General features: G+C 40.3%; 1 protein-coding gene across 1 annotated transcript in view; it reads right to left on the bottom strand.

The window, feature by feature from the left end:
• Window positions 1-18,885, bottom strand: part of FAM221A (family with sequence similarity 221 member A) — a 414,642-nt gene that overhangs the window by 82,795 nt on the left and 312,962 nt on the right. Inside the window, exon 6 of the mRNA XM_044064624.1 lies at window positions 3,080-3,168. Within this exon, the coding sequence (XP_043920559.1) occupies window positions 3,080-3,168 (89 nt within the window). The remainder of the gene's footprint in view (window positions 1-3,079; window positions 3,169-18,885) is intronic.

The raw sequence follows: 18,885 nt of genomic DNA, 5'->3' as shown, positions 1-18,885 counted from the left end.
AAAGGCGGTACCTCCACAGACCTCACCAACTATTGCCCCATAGCCATCCTGTCTCCTCTAGCTAAAATACTTGAGAAATGTATACACCAGCAACTAATGCCATACCTGCTCAACAGCTGACTTCTCTCACCTACCCAACATGGATTTCTGCCTGCTCACAGCACAACCACCGCCCTACTCTCTTTCAAAAACTTCATTAACCAAAACAAACACTCAAGCAAACTAACATCTGACATATTCTTGGACCTGTCAAAGGCCTTTGATATGGTCAACCACCTAAAACTAGCACAAGCCCTTACTGACTCTACCCTTAGTAACCAAGAATTAGCTTGGTTTCAGAACTATCTACAAGGAAGACAACAAGCAGTTTGATGGGACAAAAACCTATCCTCCCTGCTACCCATCACCACAGGAGTCCCAGAAGACTCTATTTTAGGTCTCCTCTTATTCTCCGTTTTCACCAATAACCTCCACAGCATCTGTCAAGATGCAACAGTTATACAATACGTTGATGATTCAACACTTGTCTGTTCACCCAATGATCCACAGAAACTTCTTTCTATCACCCAAAAAGCCTTCCATACCACCATAAACTGGTTTCTTAACAAAACATTAATACTAATTCCAAAAAAAACATACTGCTCCTATTTACACCTAACAATTCTACCACAATACCCAGCTCATTTAATATTGTGTCCAGGGATGGGACTATCATCTTCCCTGGCACTCATACTAAACTACTAGGAGTGACCATCGATAACTTCAAATTTGACCAGCATATAAATCACACCATTAAAAATATCCACAAAAAAATGGGCAGTCTGTATAAAAATAAACCTTTTCTAACACAACCTGCTAGGATAACAATTGCTCAAACTCACCTCTTTTCCACAATATTCTAAGCCTCAACCATTTTCACCAACCTACCCAAGATTGAAATCACCAAACTCAACACCTGCTACAATCAAATTGCAAAATTTGCTACCGGTGCCCCCTACCGAGCCCACCACTGCCATTTCCTAAAACAACTGGACTGGCTTGAATTCCTTAATCTCCTAAACTATCATCAATTTTCCTTTGCCCACAATATCCTACTACTCCCAGATACAACTCCTGCACTGGCCAATCTACTACAACTACAATCTAAACATAGACAACTTTGCTCTAGTGACAAAAAAAATAATCAAGGTCACCAAAACCAACAACACAGCGGACTCCCTTTTCCCTAACTACATAGGCAAAATCTGGAACACCCTACCTTCTGATATTACCTCAGCAGTCTCAAAGGTTACATTTAAAAGACTCTGAAAGAACACCTAAAATACACATGGATATGCACATGTTCTCCACCTGGCTGACTTTCCAACCCCCCCCCCCAACTTCCCTTCCTCCTGCCTTCTGACTCAGCTTCATCTCCAAAAAAATGCAGCATTTCTAGCGTCCTTCCAGTCTCATCCTTATTTCTAACACCCTGGCCAATACTCATATAGATAGTGGCTCTAAAATCACTGCTAGGACATTCTGTTATATATCTACTAAACTTTACTTTTCTTTCACACCTCTACTCTTACTTTATAGTAAAGCTACTTACGCTTTCCTGCCTTCTACCTAACCTTTTATCCAATCACTCAACTCAGTCTCTTCTCCTGCTACTATACTTCCTGTTATGTCTAACCTTACTCACTTTGCTACCATATACTATACTCTCTATTATGTCTAACTTGCTCACATCACAACTATATAAAGCAACAGAATACAAGTTCTACTCGCAATGTTCACCATTATGTAATGCCTCATCCTAAAAATGTAAAAAATGTGTTTATTTTATGTAAATTTGTTAAATCTTAAGGTTCAGTGCTAAGTTAGTACTCATTGTTAAAGTTTGGTGCTACCTATGTAAATCTGAATACTTCTGTATACTGCTTATATTTTGCTTAAAACTTAACTGTGGAGCTTTTCTCCTCGGGCCTGCGCTGAAAATGGACATGCATCTAGTCGGACTTTCCCAGTCAACAAATATAAAATAAAAAATAAATAAATAAATATATATATTATGCGGCTCCTTACTCCTAAAACCAGGTCCTAAAATAAGGTAATCTTGTAGATTTAGACTATGCTATCATGTCTAATCTCTTTTTTAGCAATTATTATAAGAACTTCCTGTCACATACAATTCTACAGGTATTTTCATTTTACTCACACACAAGTGAACACTTAGCTCTGTTTTTTTCCTATGAATTGGCTATCAATACAGTGAAATAGAGATAAACAGAGGCAGAGATAAATAGGAAGCATACAGTACTTTGGTTTAGGTATGTCCATATGTAATTTATTGGTGAAGTCTGTCTCTTGCTAGGATGTACAATGGAGTATACAATTAACATGTACCTTAGATCAAATTCTAACTTTAACCAATGCATTCTCCTGACACTACCACAAATAAACCATAGAATGGAGATAAGATAATCGGTATCAGAGTACATAATCTACTAAATCGTATACTCTGTCATTTGAGAAAAACACATAAACTACTTCTCCTTCTGTAACTGGATAAAACATAAACATAATTTCTTTGCCAAGCAAAGTGACTTTCTTATGGACAAATATATGTGTTGATGAAGCAGACAAAGTCTAATCTAGGTAAAAAAGAGAATATTACTCTCTCACAAACAAAAAGTTTTGCCTTTTTTCCATGATGTGCATTTGTTGATCTGCTACTTATATTATTTAACTGCAATTTTGAATTATTGTACTGAAATCCAAATACTTTCGTGGTAACTAAATTTTGTGCTGGACAATGTCTCTGACATAATGAATTGTTTGAAAGTTATTCAATAATAATATGACTGCATTGTTTCTTATACTGTGTATGTGCCTGCCAATATGTGTGCATAGTGTGTACTGTTATGTTGTGCATGTGACAAAGTTAAATTAGAAAACTGTCACACTTTGATCAGTCTGTTTGCACCTTAAGAGATAAATAAATGATACTCTGTTAACAGACAAAATAAATCATCACAATTTATCCCATGTTTAAAGACTGAGAATTATTTTTTTTAAATTGCACAATAAAACATACTCTTTCTTGGTAGCAGTGTTCAAAGTACTTCATGTCCTTCTCTTCTGAGGTCTTCAAATGAGAAAGTTGTTCTGTCATTGAGCACAAACCTAGGGATAAAAGCAAACACGCTGATATTGGATGATTCAGTACCAGACAAAAATGCAATAATGTATAGCCGGTATTTATCATTTTTTAACTGTATTAATTTGTTAACTGGACAAACCTACTAGGTATAACTGTGCAAACCTACTAGGCATATATGCCTTTTTATATGGGTGACCTGAGAACTTACTAAGAGTTACAGAGTATTCAAGTGGAAACTAATAGAATCAAATCAAGGTTTACAGGATGAAGCTCATTACAGCTCATAGGTCCTGATCAAGACACAAATGACTGCAAACAAGTTTGTTGTTCACAACTGGCTGAGAAGACAATTATCCCAACGAACCTTCACAGGACTTAAAAACACTGTTGTTAAAGATGGCAAGCACTCCTGCCATGGATGCCTGAATCACAGGACAAGGGGAGGGCTAGAGCCCCCACACACACTTTCAACAGCTGTTCACTGTGCCCTGAAACTGCTGCTGGAGTAGCAATTACATGGAATTATCCGTATTAGTGTTTCTGAGGTAACCACAAGCTCAGGCAGCCAAAAAAAGACATTTGAGTAATACATCATCTTCCGGCTGCCCGAGCTCACAGTTACCATGGAAGCACCTATGCAAGTGTTTCTACAGAAAACAGATCAGCTTATTTCATCAAGAATTTTAGATACAGCCAAAAATAACATGAGAATGAAGGCTCAAACCTAGGGACACTTTTTAACTATTACTTATTCATTTAAAATTTTAACAAAATAGGTTATGCATCAACATGTATTTTCTGAACAATAAAAGTATAAAACTTTAATGTCTGCCATTACTGACTGACTGTAATCCTCATCATGAATTTCACTTTTGCTTAAGAATTCTAGCCAAGCCAAAAATAATGGGGAGATAAACGACCAAAATCAGGGACAGATTTTAAATATTGTTCTTACAAACTTAGAACACTTCTGGAATAATAATTTTCCATTAATGTGTATTTTCTGAAGGATATGAAGTCTCAAAGTCAAATGTTTCATTATTTAGTGAACAAAATCCTCCATGGTTTGCCAGAAAATCGGGGATTTTATGAGGAACACTGCTGAAGAACAGACCAAAAACATGAGGAAATAATCTGGACATTCTGCGAAATTCTGGAAAGTCAAGGTATGATCCTGGGTGATTATACAAGGAACAGGGCAAAAATATGAGGCAAAATCATGGATCTTTTACAAAATTCTGGACAGTTTATTTATTAGTTTACTGACTGATTGCTGTTTGTTTATAGAAGTAAGGACAACTCTTTACAAAAGTAAAATAAGACATTAAATTCATATACATCATACAGTTGAGAGGTATATTCTACAAGTGAAGTTTAATTTCCTGCAAGTTTATTTACCAACTGAGTACCAGATTAGGGTTTAGCTCTCCTGTACAATAGCCTGTTTTAGGCAAAATTTTCCACAAAGGTACGTATCACTGAAGCTAGACTGACTTACAATATAGTAATAATTTTGCTGAATTTAATTACAGTGGTACCTTGGTACTTGCCGTTAATTCATTCCAAAGGCACGCTGAGTGGCAAAAACAATGAGTACCAAACAAATTTTTCCCTTAAGAAATAATGTAAATTGAATTAATCCATTCCAGACCCCCAGAAAATCCACATTTCATAAGGCCTTATATGCATTAATGGAGTCTTATTTTACTAATAATCAGTATAACTTCAGTAATAAACAATATAACTTCACTTTTAAACGTATCATTTCACTAATAAACACTATAACTTCCCTTTTAAACAGTACAGTATAAGTTCAATAATAAACAGTAGGTATAAGTTCACTAATAAAAAGTAGGTATAAACTAATAAAAAGTACAACTTTAAATTTTAATTTTTAAGTTTGTATAACTCTGATGGTCTCAAGGGATGGTGGTGAGGAAGGTGGTGAGGAGGAGAGATTTTATTGTTTGGGAGGAGAGTCCCCTCCCATCAAAACTTCGGCCATCTGCCCTTCAGGGGTACTTTCTCTTTCTGTTTTCTGTCTCGTATTACCACTGAACCCTTCTTGAGACTCACCAGGTTTAATTTTCACTAGAAACCTATCCAATGATGCTAGTTTTTCCTGCGTTTCAAGATGCCTCTAAAGTGGGGCATTGTTTGGTCATTGAACAAATTAACATTGCAGCTTGCTACAGCTTTGTCAGGGTGATATTTTTCCACAAAATTTGCACTTCCACCCATTTTCCATACATTTTCCGGATTAATGAACTGGGGACATTCTCCTATACCTCCTCCTCACCTAAAGACAGTTCCTCAGCCACTATCTGTTGTTGCTCCCTCTGAAGCTCCTACAGTTCCTCCATGCTGAGCTCTTCTTTATGATCCTCAACTAACTCCTCCACATCATCAGCAGTGACCTCCAGGCACATGGACTGCCCTAGAGTCACAATTTCCTCCACAATACCTGTAGGCCTAGGCTCAGTCTCAAAGCCTTCAAAGTCCCTCTGAGTTACAGCTTCTGTCTGAAATTTCTTCCAGGCAGAGTTCAGGGTCCTGTGAGAGACTCTCCCCCCCCCAAGCCTTATAAATAAGGTATAGGCAATGAAGGACATCAAAATGTTTTTTTCCAAAATTCTCTCAATGTCAACTCTGTAGCTGACAGCACTTCAAAGGACCGGACCTCTGGAAAAGTGTCTTTGTGTACAGTTTTTTAAAATTAGAGATGACATGCTGGTCGATGGGCTGGATCAGAGGAGTTGTGTTACAGGGCAAGAGCCTCACAGTAATGAAGTTAAACTCCTTCAACAAGTTGTCCTCCAAGCCTGGATGGTGAGCAAGAGCATTGTCCAAAAAAACGCAGAACCTTCAGAGGCAAATCTTTCTCCAGTAAATATTTTTTTACAGATGGGCCAAACATTTTGTTCATCCACTCCATGAAGAAATACCTGGTGACCCAAGCTTTATTATTAGCCCTCCACATCACATGTAACTTGCTTTTTATCACATTATTTTTCTTGAAAACAAGTGGGTTTTCACTGTGGTAGACTAGCAGAGGCTTAAGTTTTAAATCCCCACTTGCATTCCCACACAATAGAGTTAACCCGTCCTTCATTGGCTTGTGCCCTGGTAATGCCTTCTCCTCTCGAGTGACGTAGGTACTGTTGGGCATTTTTTTCCAGAACAAGCGTGTCTCATCACAACTGAACCCTTATTGAGGAATAAAACCCTCAGCCTCTACATATTTTTTGAACATCCTGAACAAATTCATTGGCAGCTTCTTTGTTGGCACTGGCTGCCTCTCCATGTTGCACCACACTATGTATCCCCATTTCTCTTTTTAAAGTTTTCAAACCATCCATAACTGGCTTTAAACACTTCACTACTATCAGCACTCATTTCAGGCTTGTTTTTTAACAGATCAGCATGCAACACTTTTGCTTTTTCACAAATGTTGGCCTCTGAAATACTATCACCAGCTAACTGTTTTTCATTTACCCAAATCAACAACAATTTTTCCACTTCCTCTAGCGTGTGCAGTCTTCATTTGGTCACAGCTTTCACTCCTTTAGCAACATCAGCTGCTCTGATGGCTTCTTTATTTTTCATGATGGTGGAGATGATTGGTCTTGGCATTAGGTACTGGATAGCGAGATCAGACACACAGATACCACTCTCATATTTCTGTAGTATCTCTTTTTCCTGCTCTATTGTGTTTCTGATTTTCTTTTCTGTTAGCTGTTATCACTAGCCTTCTTAGGATCCCCGGTTGTACAGTACTGTACTTATTTGCACAAAGAATAGCAAGCAAACTCAAGAAAGTATACAGTGGACCTGTTCTAGAAAGCGTGACAAGTACCAAGGAAATGATGAGCACCAAGATGATTTTTTTCTAGTCAAAATGTGATACCAAATTTGATAAGTTTCGAGGCCAACGAGTACCAAGGTACCACTGTATTCATTCATTCTCTTGCACCCACTTTATGTTGTTTCAGGATAATCATGAGTGTAGGCAGAGATGTCTTGACAAGATTAGAAAACCATAAAAACAGTTTAGATTCATAGATATTCTGAGGTCAAGAATCTTATGACCATTCATGCCTTGCTAGTATCCTCCCTCAGGCAGCACGTCCTTACTCCAGGAGGGCCATATCACTACAACTCAGATTAAGTTTGTAGATACTCATTCAGTCACTAGTTTATGTTTAAAGTAAGATAGTGAATTGTGCTGGTTAACATGTTGGGGAAATTTATTCCAAAGGTCTGGGAGGTACTGACTTATAAGCAAGCCTCTCTGCTGTGCTATATTTATCTATTGGTGAAGATTTAGGTCCCCGGTTCTAATATTGGTGAAGATTGTACTTGTGGAAAAATAGAAGGGCCAGGACAACTGGGTTTCTGATGGTGCAGTAAGCAAGACAGATCTCCTGTCAAAAATCTGTAAGACATAAAATAAAGGGAGAGAGTTTTTAGCCTCACTTGGTAGCTCTGGAACTTTATGCTTATGATTTTATGATTAGGAATCTTTGGGGGTCTTTCTAATTGTTTGATATGTTTAGTAAGACACATCCCAAAGCTGGGTGTTGTACTTAATAATTGTCCTGATCAATGATGAGTATAAGGGACTGATTACCTTTTTAGACTGTGATGATATTCCTTTGTCAATTAGATGTGCTAAATAAAAGGATTTCCTGACAACTGTTGTAACATGATGGTCAAAAGACAGGGAGCTATCAGCTCAAGTTTCTAGGTCCCTGACAAAATTTTCATTTTATAGTAGTATGTCAGCTATACAGTGTGATGAGGGGAGGGGTTAAAAAGTAACACTACACTTTTCAGCATTTAGTTTGAGTTAATTTTTAGTATACCAAGGGTTTACTTGGAAGACTTCATTCAGGGGAGTTTGGGTATCCTTGGATGACTTAACAACAACCTCCTGTTTACAGTGATCTGCAAGCTTTAGGAGTCAGGGGTCTTATCTTTCCACTTAGAGATTTGAGAATAAAGTAAATACCAAAAAGAAGAGGTCCCAGCACCGAGCCCTGAGAGACATCACTTGTCACTTTCATACTTACTGATGAGGCATCTGCAACTTGCACTGAGTGGGCTCTGTCTTTCAACCAGTTTGTTATACATCTTACCACATATGGGTCAAATTTTAAAGCAATTACCTTTTGTCTGATGCCAGCATGGGGAATGGTGTTGAAGATGTTCACCAGGTCAAGATACATCATGTGACTGGTGTGGCCACTATCTACAGCCTCTGTAACTTGTGTGAAGATATTTACCAGGTTAACTAAACAGGATCTACCCTTTACAAAGCCAAACTGCTAGGGATCAAGTCAAACAAGAGTCTCGATATCACAGTTTATGAGGTTAAAAAAACACAAGCAAGCAACCAAGCTGGATCATAAAATAAAACTAAAGTATCCAAGAACCCATGACCAGATAGCAAAAGACTCCTAATGAACTTTATTGTAGAAATGGTTAAAATGGTTGAGCGCTTTCGTCTAGCTAAAAAGTAGACATCATCAGAACCACATAAATTAAAATAGTCACCAGCTTAACACAATAAAGCCTTGCAAACATACCCCCTTATTTATATGTATAACAAGAAACCTGTAACAATGTAGAAAATGCCCACCAAGAAATTTAAAGCAACAGGCACACCAATAGCATAAAATGAAAAGTGACATGATTAAATCAATGCAACAATACATAAGTATTTTTTTTTCATTAAAACACTTGAATTATAATTTTGAAACTCTATATTTTAGCTCACTAGTAAGAGGCTGTGGTGATGCAGCGGTTAGTGCTGTTGTCTCACAGCAAGAGGTTTTCCCGTTCGATTCTCGGCTGGACCGCCTTCTGTGTGGAGTCTGCTGTCCTCCACGCAGTCGAGTGATGTTTAAAGACATGAAATTAGGTGCGTGCATGAATGGGTGTGCCTTCCTTGAAGGTTGGGTGTCGGGCTGGCAACTCGGCACTGTAAAAATCCACTGCCGATCATTAGCGGACCAGAGTTCCGCTGTGGTGACCCCTAACCGGGAAAAGCCAAAAGCCATTACTATATTTTAGCTCACTAGTAATTGAAATTGCCTCGTTTAAACCAGCCATACTAGCATCATCTAACTGTAGCTGCCAAATTGACTCTTTGTGCAGTGAACAGTTTTGCCAATCACCTCCTGGACATTAGTTTATGAGATTAGTTATGATACACCCCATGATATGCAGATGAAGCTTGTAAGGCTGGTAGGACTTTAACTACCCAGGTCAGTTCTAAAGCTTCTCTTATCATGGAACATCACCAGTGCAGTGCAAACTTGTCAGGGACAAAGCCAGCAGTTAGACTTAAGATAAACAGCTTATGGAGTGTCTGAAAGGGCATGTTAAATACTATTATGCAACCAGTAGTATGCTATGTAGTAGTAATTAAGATATAGTCAAAAGGATTGTTGTATACTATATGCTTTTGATCATACCCAGGTGTTTCAGTGTTATGAAATGTTTTATGAAAAGCAACATACCTTGTTTATAAGCTGTGTGATATACCTAAATGGGGCAGTCCATAGCAGTGCTAAATATGTTGACTGCTTTTGGTGAAATTAAGCCCTTGGAAAACGATTCCATGAGTGCCAAGCTGTCCACTCTCCCCCTTACTCCCCCTCCCCCGTCCTGGGATTGCCACACCATTTAGATTACTTTTTTTTCTTGTTTTAACATACTTTGTTGTACTCTTCAGATTTTACATGCCTTGTTTCAATATATCCTAAATGTCAGTGATTGCACCACAATAAATGAGGAAGAAATAATCAAATTAAGTCGGAGGCCTTAGCCCCCCACTCCACCTCCAGATGCCACTGGGTTCTAGATGCTCTGAGTTGCATTTTAAAGATTTTTTCAGACCTTTTAAGACAAAGATGGCCTGAACAAAAAACTGTGGCTAAAGAAAGATATTCATTCTTACTCTTCATTTTTTCCTGCATCCTTTCACCACTCCCTAAATGGCCAACACTGCAGTGTAATAACTGTACAGGAAATAATACAATTAAGTTGATACTCTGGAGGCTGCTTGAGCCTCAGAAGCCATGAGATTCTAAATGCTGTGAGGTACATTTTAGAGTTTTTTTTTTACCTCAACCTTTTGTTACAATTATGGCATGATCAAAAAAAACAACTAACTGAAGAAATTCAGCCTTATTCTTTCAAGGAAGAAATAAGTTGTACCCAAGGCTTAATGATCAAAATTGACAAAAAAGTTGTTCCCAATAAACTGGGAAGATAAATACTTGAACGACTCATGAATCACATCTTAGAATAGTGTCTACTCTTCCAGTCAAAAGAAAAAAAGAAAAGAAAATATAGTCACTTTCTGTGCATCCTTCTAATGTTAAATTGGGATGAAATTAAATGAATAAATGGCCTTGGTCATATATTTTAAGTTGCTGCTGTCACACATCATTCAGCTTGCCTCATCACCCCTGCCCCCACCCTTAAAAGACAGCTATCATCTGTACATCCATTTGACAACCAATGTATAGTAACAAATTATAACTTGTTGATTAGAGATCTATATTCACAATATGCCAACTTACCCGCACCTCCCAAAGTTAGCAACCAGCATATACACTTTTGATATGTGATTGTGACAAAAGAGAAAAAAAATATCACAGTCATGTGTTCCACCTGTTGCTCACAAACAGTACACTGCTGCTACACAAGCTGTAGTGATGTTGTGGGCATACCTGTGAGTTATGACTGTGTGAAAAGTTAAATAAATAATGACCACAGTGTCACAGCTCCACAAAAGCCACAGTAACCTTTTGTACATACCTCTGAGGTTTAATTGTGAGGAAAATTTGAGAAATAATGACCACACTTTTCTCCAGTCTCAAACAAGCTAAAATGACCTTCTGTGTACACCTCTGATGTTTGACTGTGAGGACAATTTAAGCAATAACAATCTCATTGATCCCAGCCCACACTTCCCACAAACACAAGCTATAGTACCCTTCTGTCCACACCTCTGAGCAGGGCCAGTTGTACAACACGAGTCAGGGCAGAACCCTCAATAAGCCTGTGTCAAACTCCACTTCTGCAACCTGAGATGTGGACACTGTCGGGATCTAGATGTCTGTGAGGCATTTTATATTTTATTTTTGAATGATAGTGACTTGTAGTGTATGGATCATTGTGATTACGCACTGAATTTGGGGGAAAGCATACTTTGATATTGGACAGTTTTTTAACAAGCTTTTATCAAGTACCTCTTACTACGATTAAGCTCTTGTCACTCATTAGTGCATTAACAACAGTCCAAATACATCATTTAGACTTTTTCTAAAGTCCAGCTGAAGTGTTAATAGTATGAATGAAGTGTTTAACAGCTTCCCACCACTCTTCCGTGGTGGTTAATCTCTGTGCAGCAACACAAAGTGTGTTACAGCACTACTGCACTTTCCTCTCTAACTTTTGAATATATAGCCACCAGATCACATACCATGCAAGTGCAACTTTAGCTTCATTTGTACATTTCCATGAACTTTCGGTGCAGTCGAGTAATTACATTTACACTACATGCTTGTTGTGAAAATGGATATGTTTCTGTTATGGTAGTAGACAGCTAAAAAAATTGTCCTTTTAAATTACTAAGTGCCCATTTTGCCTTCTGCCCCCACAGCCTTCAGCAGCTTTCACTCCTGCCTCCTGTACCTCCAAGTGGTAGACATCACCCCCCCTGTTATTTACATACTAACTCCATGCTTGTACAACAGTGTGGAAGGAAGAAAATACCTAAAATAGTGCATAGCAGTCTCTCAAAGCAGCAACGCCACACTGCCTACAGAATACCTTCAAGTAATGGGAACGTCAGGTAGATGGGATCAGGAAGGTAGGACCCAGTCAAATGGCCATCATTCAATGGTAAGGAGGACTTTCAGCACTCTGTATTGTGCTGTCAACTTGTGAACAGCTTCTGTAATTTGTTCATAGTGCTTACTACAAAACTGTTCCTTCCTGTTCTATGGGCTATGCAATTAATAAATATGAAGGCTTACACTTCAAGTGTGTGATTTTACAGTTTTAATTATCTGAATTCAGCATATAGTTATTGGGTCAGAACTAATCCCTTGCAGCTTTTGTAAAATGGTGATCCGAAAGGTATTTACTGCCTTGAATGTATGCCGCTCTCCTTGAACAGTATGTTCTAAAATATTTTAAATGAAGGTTCACTGACCGATAAGCAAATAGCAAGAGGCACTGGTTTAATGAAATTAACAAGTTTCACTGTGTTGACAGTGACTGAAACAGAAGACCTAGGTGAAGTAACCCTAAACACCAGTATACATCTTATATGTATGTGTACTCTAGCCTCTTAGCTATGATCTTAAGTGGTTCTTAAAGAATCGTCAGATTAAGTATCAAATCCAGATCTGGTGTTTATCTTTATTCACACTTTAATTTAGTTTAGTGCATATACTGCTTTAATTACCTTGAAAGATGGTATTTTTATGTAGAAATGTTTTAAATTCGCTGCTGCTGACAGAGGAAGATTAACTTCTGCAGTACAGATTAACAGTCTACAATGTGTGATAAGAGTTTTAGGATTTCTGGTCTTTTGTTTGTTGGTTCTTCTGTCCACTTATAGTAGAAGCGGCCTAAGTACAAGTCTTAGACAGATCGGTAAGGAACTGAAGACCAAAAATGTATGCGGATGTTGTGTTTTCAAAGTTATATTGCCCTGATCACATAATGTTAACGGAAATGTTGTTATAAAAAATATGTTTAAACATTATTTATATCAGGTTTTACAATTTTGAAAGAAACATCATTTGATAATGTTGTCAGTACATACAGGTGCAAAGTGTGTTGCTTGTAAATTTACTATTTAATATCAAGTAATGACAAGTCTTTTAACATTGAAGATTTTCAAGGTTAAAGCAAGGACCTCAGGAGCAAGGTTAAAAAGGTTTAACACATGCCACCAGACCTTAGGGTTTTAATGATTCAGTTTCTATGTCCTGTATTCTTAAAATGAAATCAATTAACTTTTAGTTAGTCAGTACTGGTGAGGTTACTATTTATATAACCAATTCACTGTATGAACACTGGATTTTTTATAGTATTTTGTAGCAATTTCCACTCTGAATATCATGTCAGTCATGTCCTGTTGTTGATTTACTTAGAACTTGTTTATAGACAATGTTGGGACCAATACCCCTATATATTATTGAGGGTAGTAATAAATAAATTTCTCATTAACTAGTTTTAAGATGCAACTATATTTTAACACTATGGATTTAGGAGGCATCTATTCATCTACTTATTTACTTTCATATGGTGCTATATTTTATATTTATATATTAAGCATCGTTTACATCATCAAATCTTTTTATATAATTTATATTTGTTTTTATCCAAAGTCATTCAAATACATGTATGTATGTTTTGATGTAATTAATCTAGAATAGCAGAGACATCACACATATAAGTTTAAAATATATGACACCCACAAGAGATTTAATTGGTGTAGACGTACTGAAAGGGAGCAGCTTTTGTATTTTATACAGAGTGTTAGTGGTAACTATGTTTACTATGATGAAGTCCCATAGACACACAGGGACAAAAGTGCTTAGTTTGTTGTTATAATAAAAATTGGTTTTACTATTTACCCATTGTCCAGGTTTTGGTTTCTGCACCACAAGGACCTCTGTGGAGTAATGTTCCACTTGGAAGGACTAATTGCAATGTCACTCGAGGTCTGGTTCGTTCCTTTGTAGTTATTTTTTATTGGTTGGTTGAAAAGGTTTATGTTAGTAGCCTGTTTAAAATGTTGAGAAGGCTAGTCTTATTGGCACTGTTAGCCTAGTCACTCTATTTTATAATACAGTGGATATAAAAAGTGTACACACCCTGTTCAAATGCCAGATTTTTGTGATATAAAAAAATTTGCCACAATAAATCATTTCAAAACTTTCCCCACCTTTAATGTGACCTATAACATGTACAATCCAATTGAAAAACAAATCTGTTAGGGGAAAAATATAAAAAAACATACAATAAGCTGGTTGCATAAGTGTGCACAGCATTAAACTAATACTTTGTTGAAGCACCTTTTGATTGAATTACAGCATTCAGTCTTCTTGGGTACATACATGCCATCAATTAAAGAAACTCTGATTAACCCCAAATAAAGTTCAGCTATCCTAATAGGATTTTCCTGACATTTACTCAGTTGCCTGCTACAGCAAAAGCCATGGTTCTCAGAGAGCTTACAAAGCATCAAAGGGGTCTCATTGTTGAAAGGTGTCAGTCAGGAGAAGAGTACAAACAAATTTCCACAGCACTGGATATACCATGGAACACAGCGAAGACAGTCATCAAAAATTGGAGAAAGTATGGGACAACAGTGACATTGCAAAGAACTGGACATCCCTCCAAAATTGATGAAAAGACAAGATGAAAACTTTTAGTTATGTACTTACCATAACTTTGGATGTATGGGATCCATCTCGCCTACATTCATAACTGATGGGTTCGGAGCCGATCCGTCGGCTCCGACTCGGCCACTATACACTAGAACGAAGTCTCTCATTGGCTGGGCTACCCCTTATCCCATAGTGCACCACGCCTGCTTCCCCAGATCTTGTTTGTTCGCTTTCATACATACATACAGGTACAGAACACATACAAATAACTGTAGCCAACCAGAGCCCTTCCAGTGGAGAGCCTAGCAAGATCAATATTTCCTCCAAATCCAAAAGGTAGGGGGAAGGAGGGTGGGTATGTATGAATGTAGGCGAGATGGATCCCATACATCCAAAGTTATGGTAAGTACATAACTAAAAGATGTAATGGGATCCTATCTCGCCTACATTCATAACTGATGGGACAGCATCCCTAGCACCTAAAACCACGAGTGGCTCACTGGAACACACTTCTGAGAACTGCGGAAACAAATGAAGCTCTGCCTCGGGAAGCCACATCAACCTTGTAATGAGAAATGAAGGTGTGCGGAGAAGACCAAGTAGCAGCCGCACAAATATCATCTATTGAAACTTTGGAGTGAAAAGCTACAGAGGTGGCCATAGCCCTGGTAGAATGAGCTTTGAGTGGGAAAGGCAACTCTCTGCCTGACTGGGAATAAATGAAAGAGATGCAATCCTTAATCCATTTGGCAATGGTGGTTTTGGCAACTGGTAGACCTAACCTATTCTCCGCAAAGGACACAAACAGTTGGTCAGATTTTCATGTCTGAGTGGTCCTATCTAAGTAAAAACGCAGTTGCCTGTGAACATCCAACTGGTGGAAGGTATATTCTGCTCTATTAGAGAAATTTGGAAAGAAAACTGGGAGCTCCAATGATTGCTGAATGCATAAAGGGGACACTACCTTTGGCAAAAAGGATGGATTCAATCTAAGGGAAACTCTGTCTTTGTGAAAAATCAAATAAGGAGGAGAAGAACAGAGAGCCTGAAGCTCCGAAACACGCTTAGCAGAAGTTATTGCCACTAGAAAGGCAGTTTTCCATGACAGGAATTTTATATCACAAGTGGCTGCCGGCTCAAAGGGACGGGCAGTTAAAGAGGCCAGAACCAAATTCAAGTCCCAAGGGGGCAAGGGATGAGCCATAGGAGGCCTGAGGAGCCAGGCTCCCTTAAGAAAGGACTTGCAAAGTCTGTTAGCCATTAAAGAAGGCTCTATAGCAACATGAAAATTAGATATAGCCGCCAGTTGAACTTTAAGTGTGGAGACTGAAGAGCCCGAATGAAACAATGAAGCTAGAAATTCCAAGACCTGCGGAACTGGGGCCGTAAGAGGATCAATGCCTCGCTGCTGGGCCCAACAAACAAACCTTTTCCATTTGCTGGAATACAGCTTAACGGTAGACGGCTTGTGGGAAGAAGACAAGATGTGCATCACTTCTGAAGAAAGAGAAAGATCTCTAACTAAGGATGGAAGTGGAGTAACCAAGCAGCCAGTCGCAACGACCGGAGGGACAGATGAGAGTGTCCCGACTGATTGGACAACAGATCCGGCACTGGGTCCAGAATCCAGGGGCCCTGTACCGCATACTTCTGAAGGAATGGGAACCAAACCTGACGGGGCCAATGTGGGGCGACCAAAATCATGTGGCACCCGACATGAAGAGCCTTCTGAATCACCCTCGGGAGAAGGGTAATCGGGGGGGAGGCATAAAGCAGACCCGGGGGCCAATTGTGGGCTAGAGCATCCCTGGGAGACTGGCCCTGAGAGGGTGTCAGAGTGAAGAACTCTCTGCACTTCACATTGTTGGGGTTGGCGAACAAGTCGCAACAAGGGAGACCCCATTTGGCGAAGATCTGTGCAGCCACTCTGTTGTTGAGGGACCACTCGTGGGGCAACAGGAGAGTCCTGCTGAGCCTGTCTGCAATCACACTGGCTTTTCCCGGAATGTGCATGGCTACTAAGAAACGTCGAGAGGCTATGGCCCAGCGCCATACTCTCATGGCCTCCCTGCAAAGGGGGTAGGACCTGGTTCCACCCTGCTTGTTTATGTGCCAAACTACCGACATGTTGTCGGATAGAATCACAATAGTACCTTGGGGGAGAGCGTGATGAAGTGCCTGTAAACCCAGAAGCACCGCTCTCATTTCCAGGATATGGATGTGAAGATGCGCCTCGCAATCCTGCCAAGTGCCTTGGACAGACCTGTCCAGATAATGACCCCCCCCCACCCTATCTGGGAGGCATCCGTGGTCACTGTGGCAACAGGGGGCTGAAGGGCGAAAGGACGCCCCCGGTCCAGGTTGGACCAACATAGCCACCAATGAAGGTCCCGACGACAACTGTCCATAATCAGAACTAGGTGGTTCAGAGGAAGTTCTTGGTATGACCATTGAACCGATACTAGCCATTGTAGCACCCGCATGTGCAGCCTGGTTAACGGTACTAGGAGGATAGCTTCAGCCATGGTGCCAAATAACTGAAGAATCTGTCTGACAGGAACTCAAGATTTGGGTAACAAATTTAGAACTTGTGATTGTAGAATCTGAATTCTCTCTGATGGCAAAAATGCCCGCATACTTTTTGTGTCTAACTCTGCGCCTATAAAGGTGATGCGCTGAGATGGCCGCAGCACAGATTTTTTCCAATTGAAAGTGATTCCTAGCGAGAGACCCAAGGTTACTGTGGCCCTCAGCGCTCGAATCAGTAGATGCTTGGAGGTGGCAGTGAGGAGCCAGTCATCGAGATAGGGAAACACTTGGAATCCTAGACTTCTCAAGTGAGCTGTCACCACTGCCAGACACTTGGTAAACACCCTGGGGGCTGTGGTGAGACCAAAGGGCAGTGCACGAAACTGGAAATGACTGGTTCCTAGGCAGAAGCGTAAATGACTCCTGGACTCTTGATGTATCAAAATGTGATAGTAAGCTTCCTTGAGGTCTATGGAGCACATCCAGACATCCTTCTCCAATAACGGGAGAATGGACTGAAGGGTGACCATCCGGAACTTGGACTTCTTCACAAAATGATTTAAAGAGCTTAGGTCCAAAATGGGCCTTACGTCCTCTGTCTTTTTTGGCACCAAAAATAATCTTGAGTAAGTTCCTGATCTGATCTGGTTGGCGGGGACGGGCTGGATGACACCTTTGCTTAGCAGCTTTGAAACTTCTACGGCTGCCAGATCCCGTTGACTGGGTGGCACATCCGGGATTCTCCTTGTAGGAGGAGGGGGCTTGAAAAAGGGGATGAGGTAGCCTCTGGTTACAATGCGAAGCACCCACTGATCCTTGGTTATCGATTCCCAAGCCTGTGGGTGCTTCGCAAAACGACCCCCGACCGGCTCAGGAGAAGCACAGCCGGGCAACATCCTAGGGATGTTGAGGGTAGGAGGAACCACGAAAGGAGTCGCGGTCTCCAGAGTTACGGGGGCCTCTGCCACCTCTAGGGTGGCGTCTTCCTGAATTCCCCCCCCCCTGCCTCTGGAGGGGGGATCACTCGGTGGAGTAGAGAAGAACGTTTGGGATTTCCTGAACCACATTTTCCCTCCTCTCTGGGCCTTGGGATAAGGTCTAGAGGGAGCGGAAAAACGGGCCCCAACGGCAGTCAAGGTCTTGCCCTCCTGCTCGCACCGAGTAAGTGTGTCCTTCACCTTGGGTCCAAACAAAGAAGACCCATCAAAGGGGGCATCTGCGAAGGAAGACTTAAAGGCCTCCGCAAGTGGACACAAGCATAACCAGGCTTGTCTCCTAAGAGCCACTCCTGTGCCCGCTGCTCTACTCGCTCCTTCGGCTGCATAGGAAATGAGCCTCATGGACGAGTTGACAATAGAAGATAGGGTAGTCATCTGGGTGCCTACAGTCTGTGCTAATGCCTCAGGAAGGTTACCCGCAAGGGACTCTCCTAACTCCTTGAGGAGGTCCCTTTGGAGCCTTGTAAAATGACAGAGATAGTTCAGCGACCGCAGAGTAAAGGTCACTGAAGAAAGGGCACGCTTCCCGTACCTATCCATGCTCCTAGAATCCTTATTAGGAGGATGAATAGATGTTGAAGCCTCTGCCACGTCCTGCTGAGTGGCAGATGCCACCACCATAGCATCAACTGCAACACCTTTAGTGGGGAATTCCTTCTGGGGAGGGGCTGAAAGAAACTTATTGGGCCTGGCAGGCACCGGTTCCGCCATATCAGGATGTTCCCACACCCTCCGAGAGATTAGATTCAATAACTCATCGAAGGGTGGAGACACCCAGGAGGAGGAGGGC

The sequence above is a fragment of the Protopterus annectens genome, chromosome 3.part0, assembly GCF_019279795.1.
Source record: "Protopterus annectens isolate FY-2018-M chromosome 3.part0, PAN1.0, whole genome shotgun sequence".
NCBI lineage: Eukaryota > Metazoa > Chordata > Ceratodontiformes > Protopteridae > Protopterus > Protopterus annectens.
Note: the sequence above shows the minus strand (reverse complement) of the source record. Positions and strands in the feature narration are given on the sequence as shown.